At 39.0% G+C, this 16,573-nt stretch overlaps 1 protein-coding gene and 1 long non-coding RNA gene across 2 annotated transcripts in view; one reads left to right on the top strand and one right to left on the bottom strand.

Moving 5' to 3' along the window:
- The window catches only part of LOC143422297 (uncharacterized), a 346,242-nt gene that overhangs the window by 189,673 nt on the left and 139,996 nt on the right, over nucleotides 1-16,573 (top strand). The window lies entirely within an intron of this gene.
- LOC143422361 (uncharacterized) lies at nucleotides 49-2,234 on the bottom strand. The gene is made up of 8 exons (XM_076892935.1): nucleotides 2,085-2,234; nucleotides 1,780-1,896; nucleotides 1,583-1,700; nucleotides 1,200-1,464; nucleotides 961-1,080; nucleotides 483-573; nucleotides 278-411; nucleotides 49-214 (listed from the first exon to the last, which is right to left on the bottom strand). Exons 1-8 carry the CDS (start codon nucleotides 2,232-2,234, stop codon nucleotides 49-51), a joined length of 1,161 nt encoding a protein of 386 aa, XP_076749050.1.

Here is a 16,573-nt window from a genome sequence, read left to right as displayed (position 1 = left end):
TACAATCTGGAACGAATATCGTATAAGTATTTGCAAAAGGTTTGGCTGTTAGTAAAATACCGTTAGTAAAAAAAATTTCACCTCTGCAAAACTGTCTAAGTTCAGCTGTATAAGTCCACCCGCTGTTAGTAACGGGGGAGTTAAGTTTCTTCGTTGAATTAAGATGAACAATGCTTGCGTTTTAATGTCTCCATTGTACCAATAATTTTCATATCTGTATAAATATCATTTCTCGGTTATTAATAATTATTATCAATTAATCTATGCAAATACTCACCCTTTTATATAAATACTGTCATGCAAGTCAATCACGAATTGGCCTTGAACCGTTAGGAAAAAAATGTGCACGAATTGTGCGATTACGTATCCATAATACGGATATGTATCCATTGACCACGTTATCGAAGCTACCTGTTATTTAAATGACCTATATGTAAGACTGGGTAATTTGTACAGGATCATTGGGGGTAGAAATTATTTACCTTTAACAACGTGATGGTAAAAGACAGAACTACCACGCCAACTTGTATAAAGAGATTGATAACGTAAGCGTTCTCGATTTCGTTGAGAAACCTGCAGTTAAACCTCGATTTACAACTATTAAAGTAATTTAATAAATTGATTATCTAAACAAGAATCTTTTGCCGGTCATCCATAACAAATCGTTTTAGTCTTGCACTCAAACAGTTGATTTGAACGCTTTCAACTTCAAGTTCAACACGAGCAAGTGTTTCCAGTTATCACTGTATAAGCTTTTGATCTGATGATGATGATGAGTTTACTGATAATAGTTTTGGATCATTTTTTACGAAGAACACAGCGCATGTATAACAGTGATAACTGTATAATTTGAAATCGTGAAAGCTCCAAATTCTGACGAATAAATACAAACCCACATAAATACAAGACAAACGGGACAAACTGAGAGAACGTCATTTTGATCGATGTCGTCATACTAACTCAAGGGCTCGTTGATGAGTGTTAATGGCGTAACATACTTTCTTATACATTTTCGCATGATCGATCTTGCAATTGTCTGTTAACGAGTGCAAGTCATCCAAGCAACGCTTGAAACGGTATCTGTAATTATTACTGTCAATGTTGCACGTATCAATGTATTCATTTATCAAGTAGTATCATTGTATGATTTTGTTTCTTATGCAAGAATCGAAAGATATATGTAAAATAATGAAATTTACCCTGCAAGGGAGAGTAGTCCACAAATATGTTGCACTACGTACACCAAAATTGTGTCTGATGCAATGAAAATAGACATCGCCACCAGCAAAGTAACAATTGTATACGCCATGATAACGTAATAATAATCATCATCGTTATCGAGAAAATAGTAAGCCGGGTACATCTGAATTCTAGGTCGTGACTCGTTTAGGGGTATCAATATATCCATCAAGCGTGGCATGAGGGGTAAAAAAAAGAAGACTGATGTACAAAAGTATGCGTTAACTGCAACATAAAGAATAATTTATTACATAGGTTGGTTCACTGAATACACTGGACATGTCTAGTATCATATGCTTAGTTTAAAATAAGTCGAGGATAAATTAATATATTGTCTGCTTACGTATATATATAGATATGAAGAATACACTTCTATTAGCATACTTTTGCATAAGCCGTTCTTCCTCTTGCGTTTTCTTAGCTTGCCAATCTTTTACCATGCTGTTGAACAAATCCTTGAACTGTCAATATTCATTGTAATAACTGATTCTCTTGATCTATAATATTTCTTTGTTATTATTAGTTGTTCAACTTGCTTACCTTGCTGTCGTTTAACGTATAATTACTGTACTTCACCATGGCCGCGATGGCTACCATCAAAAACGGAATTTGGTCTATTAAGCCTTGAATGCTGAAGAACACCACGACTTTGGCGACCTAAGATCGATATCCATATTGACCGTTCATTCAATGCTATCATGCAAAATACGATATTTGTGCGATAATTAATATAATGTGTTTTCAAAGTTCACAAAATAATCAAAAGAAAAATTAGTTACGTATATACAATTTTGTGCAGTATACTGCACCACTGGTACACCATTTTTATGACAAATATAATGCACCTGTGTAATAATCGCGCTGACTGCTACGGAAATTATATATATGCGACGAATAATTTTTTGTGTCTGACTCATAAACGGCCATACGCCAACGATATATGCGTACATCTTGGTCACGCTGAGGTATTGCTTTACGAGTACTTGCAAATCCATATTAAACAAATAGAGGAAGAATATATGTGTATATATGTACTTATATATATCCAGCACTGTGATTCACATTGATAGGATAAAGTACTTCCAGTAGTTTGGCGTCCATAAACAAACTGGTTCAACAGTCTCGGTTAAAGTTTTGATCATCGGGGTGAATATATAAAAGGACTTAAACGTTTCATTAATGCATGAGACAAATTGCACTTTCTTTTCTTGTTAAAAGAGATATCATTTACTTCGTGCCATTGCTTTTACTTTCTTTGCCACTTTCCCTTCTATTTTATCGCTAATGTTGTTTTCATTATTCCCTTGAAATTAGGAGAATATCGCGTACTCAGTTAAAATCAATATAGCACTCGGGAACGGCGGAAATAATTGATACGCGTTAAGTACACAGGTAAGCCAATCTGTTAAATGTATCTGAAAAATTAATATGGCTTCTAGTATTTCATGACCATTCGATAGCAAGTGGACTTTCGTGCTACAAGCAAACAGGCAGTCACAGTTCTTACTGGGTACCGTAACATCGCTATATTGAAGGCATTTAAATACTTTTAAATGTATGTAGTAGTGTTACTAAATTAGAAGTTTATCTTAGCAAAACTTAGTTCATTTGCTCCAGTCCATCAGCTATCAATAAGGGAGGAGTTGAATTTTTTGCAAAATCAGAAGGAACAATTCTTGCGACCTTAGGTAACCAATGTACCAGTACGACTTACATCTGTCAGAGTGTTACATATGTATATCATGCGAAAAATACAAACAATATTTTTTTTAATTATTTATAATTGTTTTCTATGTGTACAAAATGCTGCTCGATGACAGCGAACAATCAAAAGGGTGAAGGAGAGAGCTTACGCATCAATGTTTCGTAAGTAGATAAACGAATTTATAATGTGTGGAATTGCTAAAGGAATAAGAAAAATAGAATAAATAACCGTGATTTATATAGCTTTTGTTATTCTGTTGTGCATACACCTAGTATGTACATTCATTAAAACAAGTGACAATTGGAATTAACTTTTCGATTAATTATAGCGGATTAGACCGATTTCAGTACAGTAAAGTATGAAATGCACATTTTTACAATCTGGAACAAATATCGTATAAGCATTTGTAAAAGATTTAGCGGTACTGTTAGTAAAATAAAGTTTCACCTCCGCAAAACTGTCCAAGTTTAGCTGTATCAGTCCACCAGCTGTTAGTAACGGGGGAGTTAAGTTTCTTCGTTGAATTAAGATGAACAATGCTTGCGTTTTAGTGTCTCCATTGTACCAATAATTTTCATATCTGTATAGATATCATTTCTCGATTATTAATAACTATTATTAATTAATTTATGCAAATACTCACCCATCTATATAAATATTGTCATGCAAGTCAATCACGAATTGGCCTTGAACCGTTAGGAAAAAAATGTGCACGAACTGTGCGATTACGTATCCATAATACGGATATGTATCCATTGACCACGTTATCGAAGCTACCTGTTATTTGAACGATCTGTATGTAAGACTGGGTAATTTGTACAGGATCATTGGGGCAGAAATTATTTACCTTTAACAACGTGATGGTAAAAGACAGGACTACCACGCCAACTTGTATAAAGAGATTGATAACGTAAGCGTTCTCGATTTCGTTGAGAAACCTGCAGTTAAACCTCGATTTACAACTATTAAAGTAATTTAATAAATTGATTATCTAAACAAGAATCTTTTGCCGATCATCCATAACAAATCGCTTTAGTCTTGCAAATATGCACTCAAACAGTTGATTTAAACGCTTCCAACTTCAAGTTCAACACGAGCCAGTGTTTCCAGTTATCACTGTATAAGCTTTTGGTCTACGAAATTCGTGTATCGTTTAGACTTCTGATAATAGTTTCGGATAAATTTTTTACGAAGCACACAGCGTACGTATAACAGTGATAACTGTATAAGTTGAAATCGTGAAAGCTCCACTCTGACGAATAAATACAAACCCACATAAATACAAGACAAACAAGACAAAGTGGGAGAACGTCATTCTGATCGATGTCGTCATACTAACTCAAGGGCTCGTTGATGAGTGTTAATGGCGTAACATACTTTCTTATACATTTTCGCATGATCGATCTTGCAATTGTCTGTTAACGAGTGCAAGTCATCCAAGCAACGCTTGAAACGGTATCTGTAATTATTACTGTCAATGTTGCACATATAAATGTACTCGTTTATCAAGCAGTATCATTGTAGCATCTTGAAGTATTTTGATTTTGTTTTTTGTGCAAGAATCGAAAGGTATACGCAAAATAATGAAATTTACCCTGCAAGGGAGAGTAATCCACAAATATGTTGCACTGTGTACACCAAAATCGTATCCGATGCGATGAAAATGGACATCGCCACCAGCAGAGTTAGAATTGTATACACCATGATAACGTAATAATAATCATCATCGTTATCGAGAAAATAGTAAGCTGGATACATCTGAATTCTCGGTCGTGACTCGTTTAGGGGTACCAATATATCCATCAAGCGTGGCATGAGGGGTAAAAAAAAGAAGACTGATGTACAAAAGTATGCGTTAACTGCAACATAAAGAATAATTTATTGCATAGGTTGGTCCACTGAATACAGGATAATAAATTCTACTCTCCTAACTTAATTTTAAAGGTGCTCTTCTGTTGAAACAAAGTTTTCGAAATAGATAATTTGATTTCGACTCGCACTTTTGACTTGTACATGTCTACTATCATATGCTTAATTTAAAATAAGTCGAGGATTAATTAATATATTGTCTGCTTACGTATATATATAGATATGAAGAATACACTTCTATTAGCATACTTTTGCATAAGCCGTTCTTCCTCCTGCGTTTTCTTAGCCTGCCAATCTTTTACCATGCTGGTGAACAAATCCTTGAACTATTAAGATTCAATGTAATAGCTGATTTTTGTTCTATAATATTTCTTTGCTATTATTAGTTTTTCAAGTTGCTTACTTTTCTGTTATTGAACATATAATTACTGTACTTCACCATGGACGCGATGGCTACCATCAAGAACGGAATTTGGTCTATTAAGACTTGAATGCTAAAGAACACCACGATTCTGGAAACCTAAGATCAACATCCATATTAACCATCCATTCAATGCTACTGTGCAGAATACCATGTTCGTGCGATAGTTATAGCGTGCCTTCAAAGTTCGTAAAATAACCAAAAGAAAAGTCGTTTACACCTATACAACTTTGTACACTGCAGCACTGGTACACTATTTCTATGACAAATCTAATGCACCTGTGTAATGGTCGCGCTGATCACTATAACAATCATATATGTACGGCGAATAGTTCTTTGAGTTTGAGTCATAAACGGCCATATGCCAACGATAGACGCGTACATCTTGGTCACGTAGAGGTATTGCTGTACGAGCTCTTGCAGATCCATATTAAACAAAAATTAAATAACCAACATATATTAAGAACATATATGTATGTATACATATACATCCAGCACTGTGTTTCACATTGATAGTATAAAATACTTCTAGTGGTTTTCGCGTCCATAAACAAACTGATTCAGTAGTCTCGTTTGAAGTTTCGATTATCGGTGTGAATGTATAAAAAGACTTAAACGTTTAATTAATGCATGAGACAAATGGCACTTTCTTTACTCGTTAATAGAGATACCACTTACTTCCTGACAGTGCTTTTACTTTTCTTGCCCCTGTGTTTATTGTCCCCATGAAATTAGGAACACTTCGCGTTCTCAGTTAAAATCGATATGGCACTCGGGAACAGAGGAATAATTAATACATGTTAAGTACACAGGTAAGCGGATCTGCTAAATGTACCTGAAAAATTAATGGTCTACGGAAAAATTGATGTGTCTTTTGTTATTTCATGACGATTGGATGGCAAGTAGATTTTCGTTATACACGCAAACAGGCAGTCACAGTTCTTACACGGTAACGTAACATCGTTCTATTAAAGAAATATAAATACTTTTAAATGTATGTTGTAGTATTACTGAATTAGTATTTCGATATAGAGTTCACTCCTTATCTAGAATTTCAAAGTTAACTTCGCGTGTGATTTCCATTCCACCGTTAATGTCGGAGTTTTATCATACGGCACGGCGGTAATATTGCAGACGTTACTACTAGATTGGTAAGGAGTGGATGCCGTGATTCTACTACCACAGAACTACACTAAACAGACTACCATAGACGAGATACATCATTTGTATTTTATAACTACTACTAGTTTGATTTCAATTCTAAACATTCTGTGTTGAATCGGTAACATTGCAGACGGCACTGAAATGATACAGGGGTTGTAATAGGGGTGGTGATAACAAGCATCTCTTTCTATCTGCCTCAGATACATTTGATGCATGATACGTATGCAACGTATTCAATGTTACGATTATTAAGTACAAAGTCTGTCCCTAATATTTTAATGGAACATACATGTATCGCAATAAACAGTATAGGGGAGGAAACTGATAACACGGGCTGTTGTTTAGAACTATAAACCTCTGTAGCGCTCGAAGCGCTTTCGTTTCCAAGGGAGATGACATCGCTGATGCTTCGTATCAACAGAATATTGTATCTATAGGTAGAGATGCACATGGCTTTTCGTGTAACAGATGTATACGTGTACATACGAAACGATACGAGCCGTAGGCACAGTTGATGCCACATTCACGCTCTATATAGTACCTGTACATTCAACTTCAATTCGAAGCCTCTTATTTTCATTGTATTACGTCAGAACGTAGCCTGAATATTTCGCAAATACTCCAATAAGGAATTAATTACAAGAGTAAGCAATGAAATTCTATTAAGTGATTATAATTAACCCTTTGCGCTTGAACGGCGACTTTCACTCGCCACGATGTTTCGAGCAGCTGTATTTATGCGGATTTTCGTTATCTCCAATTAATAGAAGCGAGGTATTGATGCGAGAATAGGTCCCTTAGGCTGTTTATATTTTCGGTTGATAAGTGACATTGTGACGTAAAATTTCTCTATGACTGTAGTCCTGAATGCGATGTGTCTAGCGTTAGTACAGTTTGGACGATCGTAGCGAGCACACGTATCGCGAAGTGTTGCACCATTCGTTTTAAAGCTTAAAGGCGAGCTTGATTTTAAATTGAACCAGAAACTTATGTATCCATGATGAAATTAGCGGTAGAGCAAGTGTAAACAGTAGTATCGTGTGTGAGAAATAGAAAAATTCGAGTAATAGACAGTGAATCCGGAAGTAGCAGCGATGACCCACAAGATTCCGGCAATTCAGAACCTCTTGGTAAGTGTTTACATAAAACATCACACCAAACGCAACTGCAGAACTTATACTCCGATAATTATGTTTTTCAAAATGGGAACACAGATAATATATTAAAATATAACACTTTCGTGTGTTAATTTGCGAAATCGTCTTGAGTTGCAGCGTCGCTCGACCGAAAAAGTCGTTGAGCGCAAAGGGTTAATAACAAACAATAAATTCCGCGTGCGGAAAATACATCAGAAAATGTTTAAAAGTTTATTACTGCTGTTCCAAGGGATTGAACAAAGAGAAAGAGTTAAGCGCAGGAAAGAGGAATGAACGAAAAAAGCATGGGAGAGGAGAAAAGCGGAAAACAATAGCTGAACAGGAAGAGGGAAAAAGTGCGACAGAGGTGGCGTACGGTAGGATGTTGTACACGCGAGTATGAAGGAGAATACGGACGTTATTAACACTATGCATCATATACCTAGGCCAGGTGGAACCGTAGCGAGCTTTTTATTGCCTTGAAGATAAATCACAACGAAATACCGGAATCTGACGACTTTTCACCATACGTTTTACTCTGAGTTGCGTATGATTTCGTGTTTTTCAATTCGCCGCATTCGACAGAAAGAACTGTGGTTATTCATAGTTGGTATTTCGATAAACAATTACCGTATATCGTATGATTATCCGTCAGCTATAACATTGCAGAAGCTGATCTTTTCAAACTATTCTATGTATACATTTAATGCAATTTAAACTAATTTTCCCCTTTTCCAATTACCTCGTATCGCGTCTACTTTAATTATTTTAATGAAGCGATCACGCACAACAGGATCGTGTCTGTCCTTATGCATTACAGAGCGAGTTGCCAGTGTCTATAGATATTCCAACCGACCGTAAACATAAATTGGCCCTCGTAGAATCGATTGTCGCGGCAGAACACAATACGTTCCTCCCGGTTCAGCAGCGTAACGTGTTAGTGCTCGCCGGTCTCCATTTGTACGGCCACCAAATTTCATTTCCAATTCCAATAGTCGGCAATCTCCAAATTGATCGAGCTAAGACAGACGACGAGACGCAGGGATTTGGAGAACGTCGCGGATCCGGACGCTGTTATACATTTTTCAAATTCGATACACATTTATAGTCGTCTCGAGCAAGTCAAAAAGACGAAATACAAAACGGGAAGCACGGACTCAGTTTTTAATCGTAATCATTCGCATCCGCGACATGTATTTCTCCAACCATGAATTCAAATTGGATATTATTTTTGCAGGAAAGGAGAGAAAGAAAAGGACGGAAGTGCGAGATTCTGTACGCTGGTTGACAGCGGCTGTCTGGAATATCGCATGCCGTTTGGCGACAAGCTGGAACTGATAAGGACACTACGATCTTCCACTAGTTCCTCGACGAGCTAAATGTAAATTCGGCTAAGTCACTTTGGAAGTTGGTATACCGGGTGTACGCGCGGTATGGCAGTTTACATGACCGCATTTGTGCAACGTGCAACAAAACGGCTTAGCCGCGTTACGACTCCGTTGCGTTATCCACTCCGGAAGTTGGCTAATTTCGCTTTAGACCGTGTCACACGTTTGCGACTGCCTGGTCACTCCAAAAGTTTTGTTACCTCTTTAAGCGCTAAGAGGCGCCCGTACCGGATGTAGATTGATAAATACGTGGCATTTCCAATTACGCTCGCGTTTTGTTCGTTATAATTCGTTCACGGTATGCAGTAACTTAGTACCTCATTTCGCACTTGATTTTGTTATCGAGTACGATTGCATCCGTACGTAACAGAGATTACAAAATTAAATCTGGCATACCCAGCACTTTCGATAAAACTTTGCTTTCAGCCGCGAGCCACAGAATGGTTGCAAGAACAGTAGTACATTTTAATAATTTCCACCGCACTTTAGATAGTGTGCACGTACTACCGCCGAACAAGTTATTTCGACCTTGCTAGTTAGGACTTTCTTATCTCGCGTCGTGGTTTCATTATTGATGGTGTCAGCGTAAATTTCTCGGCAGATAGAAATGTTGCAAAGGTTTTACAAAATAGTTTGTAAACACGAGCTTTCCTCTTGTACGCTGTCGACGTTTATGGAAATTTAAATTTTTCATTTTCATATTCGAATCCATAAGGAACGAGAACTGCACCGCTAAAACTTTCACGGGCTCGTACAAAGTACTCTATCAGTAGACAAGATTTCGTTTATCGTTTAAAGGCTCCCGTAAAACGCATTAAGAGTTAAACGCGGCGGAAGGATGAAAATCCTAGATTTAGTAGCATCAGCAGGCTTAACACGGATTATGCATACAGCGTATCTATTATACCGTGCTTGTACCGCGACGACGATAAATGACGCTGATAATGGCGAAAGCTTGTCTCGCTTTGATATTTATAATACCGTGATGCCGGTTGTCTTCGCAAATCCCAAGAAGCATCCCTTTGGTGTGCATGTGTACTACGTTCGTATACCTCCACGTCTATATATACGTACACTTCGGTTAGCTTTTTCATCCAGACGATCGTCCGGGGACACATGTTGTCAAATATTCCAAGAGCGCCCCCCGAGGCCTGTTCCTCTTCAGGCTTGACTTTGGATTCATCCCTCGACCGCTCGTTTCCGTTCGTCCCTGAAGAACTTCCGCGACGGCCATCGTCCACTACGGCGACAGCCCTTTTTGACCGGATAACGACGTTCCGTTTGGCCTATCCGCAGGATATTTGAAATTCTCAGTTGTATTCGAATAGTGAATCACGTTTACAATTCGCAATACGAGATAGCGTTACATTCTCGTTAAGGTTCGTTTACAGCATTACGTCGAGGAATTTCTCATGCGTGCAAATAGAGAAGAGCAATTGAACTTTCATTGATTAAAGAATTTAGGTTTATTTGTTTCTATTTCCTATGAACGTCTGCGTATAGTTGTGCAGAATACAGTGTTCGTATTAAAATATTTCGTTTCACCATAGACTTGGAGTTAAGTAGTAATCTTCGTTGGGAGAGAGACAAAACGAAAGTAGTTAAATGGAAACAGTAACTCCGTTGGCAATTTAAAATAGGAACATCGGACATAATACCTATAGAAATATTTTCATAAAGGATTTTTAACATTCTCTTTACTTATTCTCTGCTCGCTTTTTATTTCGACCCCCGTAATGCGCACGATATAAAAGCTTTTAACGTTTGCATTTTACATTGCACGGTGTTTCTAATTCTCAAAGAGAGAATGTCCCCTTGACACGGTGACACGGTTTTGCGAATGCACGGCCTACTATGCCTACGAGAAATTCAGAATGAATATGTTTATTGTTCTACGACCCGTATTATTCTTTACGTTCATACTTGTCTGCCGAGTGTATTTTTGTGGCTTATCGGTTTGTTCGGTCACTTCAATCTCGCTACGTATTTCTTTCTATTACGTTCCTTAACCCTTTGCTATTCCGTTTTATGCTCCCTATATATTAGCCAAAGTAACGCGAGAATGCAATATGCGAATTGGATGCATCGAAACTGCATCACCGTAACCGTCAAGTTACTCTGTTTTAGCTGGCGTTTTATTTACGATCGAAACAAAGTACTTCCGCGCTAACACTTTCGTCCGAAACTATCAGAAAGCTTCCAGAATATATTTAATGAATTTTTATTTCTATATATTTAATTGAGTGTTCCTTCGTCCCACGAATGCTATGGAGGAGTTACTTTAACGCGGTCATTTTCTCCTTTAAATTTATTGGAACATTTAGAATTAGATGCACGGTGTAACGCGAGGGAACCGCAGATAAGGGTACGTTCGTGTAAAAGGGTAGTACGTATGGAACGAAAAGAAAGATGGTCAGAAGAACAGAGACAGAAACGGGAATCAGGCACTGTGTAGCGAGAAAGCTGGAGGGATAGTGGGTACGTAGACCGAGGAAATGGTAAATATTTCAGCCAACGATATACTTCGACGAAACGAACTCGTAAATTAGGTGTTGTAGGCCAGGCTTAGCCAGTTTCTACTAAAACTAACCGCATAAAATATAGTACGCAAGCAGGTTCCGCACCCTCCGCGATATTTCTCGTTGTTCTCTTTATGCACGCTTTGTACTTAAAGACTAAGGGTAAAAACGGTGATCGAAAATCGCGATGTTGATCTATTACAAGCCACGTAATTTCATATTCACGGGCTTTCGTCTTTTCCCAATGTTTTTATGCAATTTTTATACAAAAACGTAGAAAATGTTTTTTAGAGCCTCATTTATATTCATGGCACAAAGAAAAGCATTTCCCTTGTTAATTGCTTCCCTGAATTATAAAACAAAATGTAAATGAAGGGGGCAATTTGAAAATTGCAACATCGCGCTTTCTCCGTGATATATTTTCTTTCTTTTCCCTATTATAAATTCCCTTGCATTTTTATAGCAGTGTATTTCTGGTTTTAGTTTATAATCAAGGTATAACAAGAAAAGGTGCAAAGAAAGAAAAGATGAGGATCTTCAAAGAGGAAAGAATACGTTGAGTCATGAAAATAGGCTACGTTGAAAAAAATCAGCCTTTAACGTTCCAAGTGTAATATAAAAATCCTTAATTAATAATTGTCGAGCCATCCTCAGTTACCCCCGATCACCTCTCGAGATGACACATGGTTGCCTCTTTTTCATTACTCTAGTTCGACGAGGAGCAGTTTAAGTCGAGGCTGACGGGCACCTCGGCGTCGAATGCGCTGTTATTCTTTACCCTTTACTTTTTTTTTTATCTCGAGCTCTTAATTTATCGGGGACATTGACGTGGGAGTCGGGAGAGTGTAAAATCACTCAACGTGATGCGATGCTATTACCTGAGGGGCCGTTGCTGCCGCCTCTCGAAGAGCGGAAACGTAAGGGTGGTGATGCATACACAACGTCGTCCACGAGACGCGCTCGCCTCTAGCGAGCGGCTTTCGTTGTCGTCGCTTCCTTGGCTGAAGTATAAGGGTTTCTACCCGCGTGTAATCTTAGACGATGAGAAACTGTATAATTACTGTTATCGAAATATAGAAGATGACGGAGTGTGCTTTAATAAAGTAGCGAGAAAAATTCGTTTATCCGAAGTTGTTGAAAATAATTGCACAAGTGTTCGGCAGAAAAATGCGTGCCTATGTGTCGTGTACGTAATTATTACTTTGAGATATTCACTCTTAATGAATGTCCTGATTTTATCGTTTGAAAAATTAACGATGACCATTCATTTCCCCTCATGCTTCGGCCATTTTCTGCTCGCGATGGCTTTTATTATTTACACGAAAAAACGCAGATATTTATTTGCACGCGCACTATGCGTATGCAATTAAACTGGGCCGTATTTCCGCTGACCGAATGTTTCATTTTATAAACGAGTTGTTCCATATTTGTTCGCTCTGCCCTTTTAAATTAAACGAATCATCTCGGTGTTATACATATATTCAGATCGTCGTTTCAATTCCAATTTAATTTCATTCATTACAATTTTTTAGTAAAATACCATGTACGTATAACCTAATATGTAAATTTTTCAGGGCTGGTTGTTTCGACGGATCCGCATACTTCACGTTCAACTCGAAGGATCCGAATGGTTCCTTATTTACATTTTATTAAAGAGGATCGATTAAATAGTTTCGCTGGTGGTATTTGCACATTCCCCAATCGTATCGGTACCAATTGAAAATGAGCGCTGTGTAATTCCGACTGCAGGGAAACTTTATACACCGTGCGAACGTAATATGCACTCGCCCTGGCTATCGATTTCCTTTCGAACATAAAAAACACTTGCATCGGAATTTTAAATATCAGCGTTCTCTCTCCGGGTTCGGCTGAGGAAAATTCAGGCTGCAGAGACCGATACCGTTGGCTAACGTTAATATCGCGTTCCACTGACACAGAATTAACGGCAACAACACCGATATTTCTTGCCGTTTCGAACGCCGGTATAATAAATCGCACGTTCCACGTCGAGTGCTCTTTAAAAAGAGATACGCGCGATCCGTTGGATTTGTTTGCGTACCTGGTCGATGGATCGTTGAGTGTATATACACCAAGTCCCACCGACTCCATCCACTTCAAAACGTCTTCATTATTTCGAATAGCACGCTGGAATGTTATTTACAAACGTCCTATAATTGCAACAAGTATGTTTTCATTCGGAAAATCGATGGATTAGAGATGTCCGAGGTATTTCACTTTATTCTACTGATTTCTGTAACTGCACATACCGGTACGGGCTTGTTGTCTCTGTGTTAATTAGAAAGTTTGCAATTTTTTAGACTAAGTTGCATTCATTAATCAATAGCAGGGTACTAGTTTCTGAAGTAAACTGCACTTGGGTACGATGTGAACTATGTTAAATATAACAGAACTCGCAGCTACGCAGAAATTGGAATATGGTCATCGATGACGAGTCTATGCATCGCAATACAATATTGTATCGATCATGTCTCTGTTTGTAATACGTGATGCACCGTGCGCAAGGTTTGTAATATTATTGTACATCCCTTTAGTATGTTATGCACACGTGGTCGCATTAAGGGAACCGTTCCACTGGTCGTTAATGAATATGTGCATACACGTGCACGTAATTACTACAAATATTCCTGAGTAGCAATTTGTGTTTGCCGAGGTGTTACGTTTTTCGAGTAAGTGCTCTACTTTAATCCCCATAACGCATAGACGATAGGATGTGAAAGACATTTCTCACGATTTACAACTAATTTTAAAACGATTAGTTAAAACTCTTTCATACATTATTCGGATTAGTTGAGATAATCGTAAAAAATATTCTTTTCTTGTATAATTGATGCATAATTCTCTTAGCTGAGTATCTAGTCAGTTTTTACGCCACTCAATGCTTCCACGTAATCTTATCCGACTGAAGAAGTCCGTGAAGTCTTACTTGACGTGTATTGCTGGCGTGTTATCACGTTACAGAATAAAATTGCATTATAGAATGCACACGGGCGCATTATTAAAGTCGATTATCCCTTCGTGAAAGGGAACGCAAACGTATTCGATTACACGTTGACAGAAATCAAGTGGAAGGTTTAGAAAATTCTTCCCGCGGATCGCCCCCTTCTACCATTATCGTTTAATCCGTCGATGGGGAAGGATGCCATTTGGCAATGGTCTCGATTAGTTCAATCAGGATTTAATATATAGTAGCCGGACGTTTCAAGGTACAGGCGGTGATTGATTCCACGGGGATTCAGGTGAATTCGCGAATGGAACCAGGACGAATCGATTGACACGTCCTTGTCCGCTCGCCTGACTAAGCGCCACGAAAACGAGCCAGCCATTCGGCTGTACAGGGTGTTTCCGAAATCGTGAGAATATGCAGTAGTGTCTTTTCACTCGAGACTCCACTTTGATTTTAAGAAAACCATTCCTTTCAGAGCGTATCATTAGCAATGACGATTTCCAATCGATTGGTTCGTTTCAAAAATTTCATTTCTTTGAGACACAGTCCAAATACTCGTTAGCTAGCCTCTCGTTAACGTAATGATAAGTTCTTCGTATTTCTCTTCTTCTTTCTTGAAACGAGTCGAACGTATCGGTTCGCGGTATCCTCTCGAACAAAAGACGCTTCTTTCAAACTACAGGTCTCGCAATGCTCGACAATGCAATCGCACCGTTACATTTGCAATTACGAGGGATTATATGTTAACTTTATTCCCTTCCTCCGTTGAGCCATCCGTCGTACAGGTAAAATCGCGTACAGAGGAGGAGGGTATATGCCAACACGGAGCGACGAAGAGACAGTTGGCGGGAGCGAAAAGAGAAACGGAGCATCGACGGTAGAAAAGAGAAAAAGACCGTAGAAATGAGATAGAGGGTAGCTGGAGGGCGAGAGGAAAGGGAGGGTTCGTTGGGTGGACTCGGGGAGAGGAGATGGAAAACGGAGGAAGGAGTAGATGTAGAAGAAGAGAGAGGGGCAGATTTGACCCTGCTTGTGCACCTGGATAGGAGGCTGTAATCAATACCGCAGAAAACGCGCGCTGCGCCAGGCTCACCCCTTATCCGTTCGCCTACTGATACCTGAATAACAGCTGTACCGGTTCTTCGCGAGCACATCTCGAGATCTCTTTTCGCCGCCACTCTGAAACGATGCCACCAGTCACCGTGACCTCGCCAGGGAACCGCGTTGCGCTCGCTGAACCTCGACGGTTCGGATCCTTATAAATGAAATTTCCTGCATCGCGGTGCTCGTTAAGTCGACCGCGTCGATGCGTTCGGAGACCTTAACTCGCCTATGAAATTTCATTGCCGAACCGTTTCGCTTTGTTTATACGCGAGCGAGGAGAATTCCGTTCGCGATGAGGGGAAGATTCGACTGGATTTGTCAGCGCGCCGGTGAAAATCTTCGATCGAAACGGCGCATTCGAGATGTCGCGTTCGTTCCTCTGGATATTTGTACAGGCTGATCCAAGATAAAGAGTCGAAAGCAAATCCAAACCGTGGAATACAATTTTCTCGTTTGACGCCTCGTTCCGTTACCAATGTGCATTTCATGCATCGACGAGGTGCACCGGAAGTATAAAAAATCGCCACTCAAAGGGAAATAGAAAGGTTCAGGAGAGCTCAACAGGGTGGGATGGATAATCGTGAAGGTCAGCTGAGGCCAAACCGCAGGTGGCCTAATTGCAGGCAAGCTTGACTTCGGTAATCGAGGGGTGGGAATGTCACATTACACGTGTAGATAATGCATCGGCCATGCAAATTCGTATGTCGCGTGTCTAACGTTTATCCTTCAGCTGATTCGATTTAAGAGAGCTTCCAAGTGTTTCGCCACCTATCAAGCTTTGTAACCCTGTCAACTTTAATTGGACTGCGCCCTTCGGTCGTTTCATTCTTCTGTAATTAATGTGCACCGTGCGTACGAAAAATGAATTGCCTCGTGACTCGATTTAAGACGTTTCGGGTGATTCAGTAGCTTAAATGGAACCAGTTGACTTTTATTAACAGCATAATATCGTTACGTACTTACCTCGAGACGGCATTCTTGTGTTCAAAATGTCTCCACTTGTCTCTATCCTTTGCTTCGCGAATGTACATTGTACTTCCTTCCGTGGTACGAAGAACGAACT

This window comes from Xylocopa sonorina, chromosome 3 (assembly GCF_050948175.1).
Source record: "Xylocopa sonorina isolate GNS202 chromosome 3, iyXylSono1_principal, whole genome shotgun sequence".
NCBI classification, from domain to species: domain Eukaryota; kingdom Metazoa; phylum Arthropoda; class Insecta; order Hymenoptera; family Apidae; genus Xylocopa; species Xylocopa sonorina.
The sequence above is the reverse complement of the archived record's forward strand: the minus strand, read 5'-3'. Positions and strand labels throughout refer to the sequence as shown.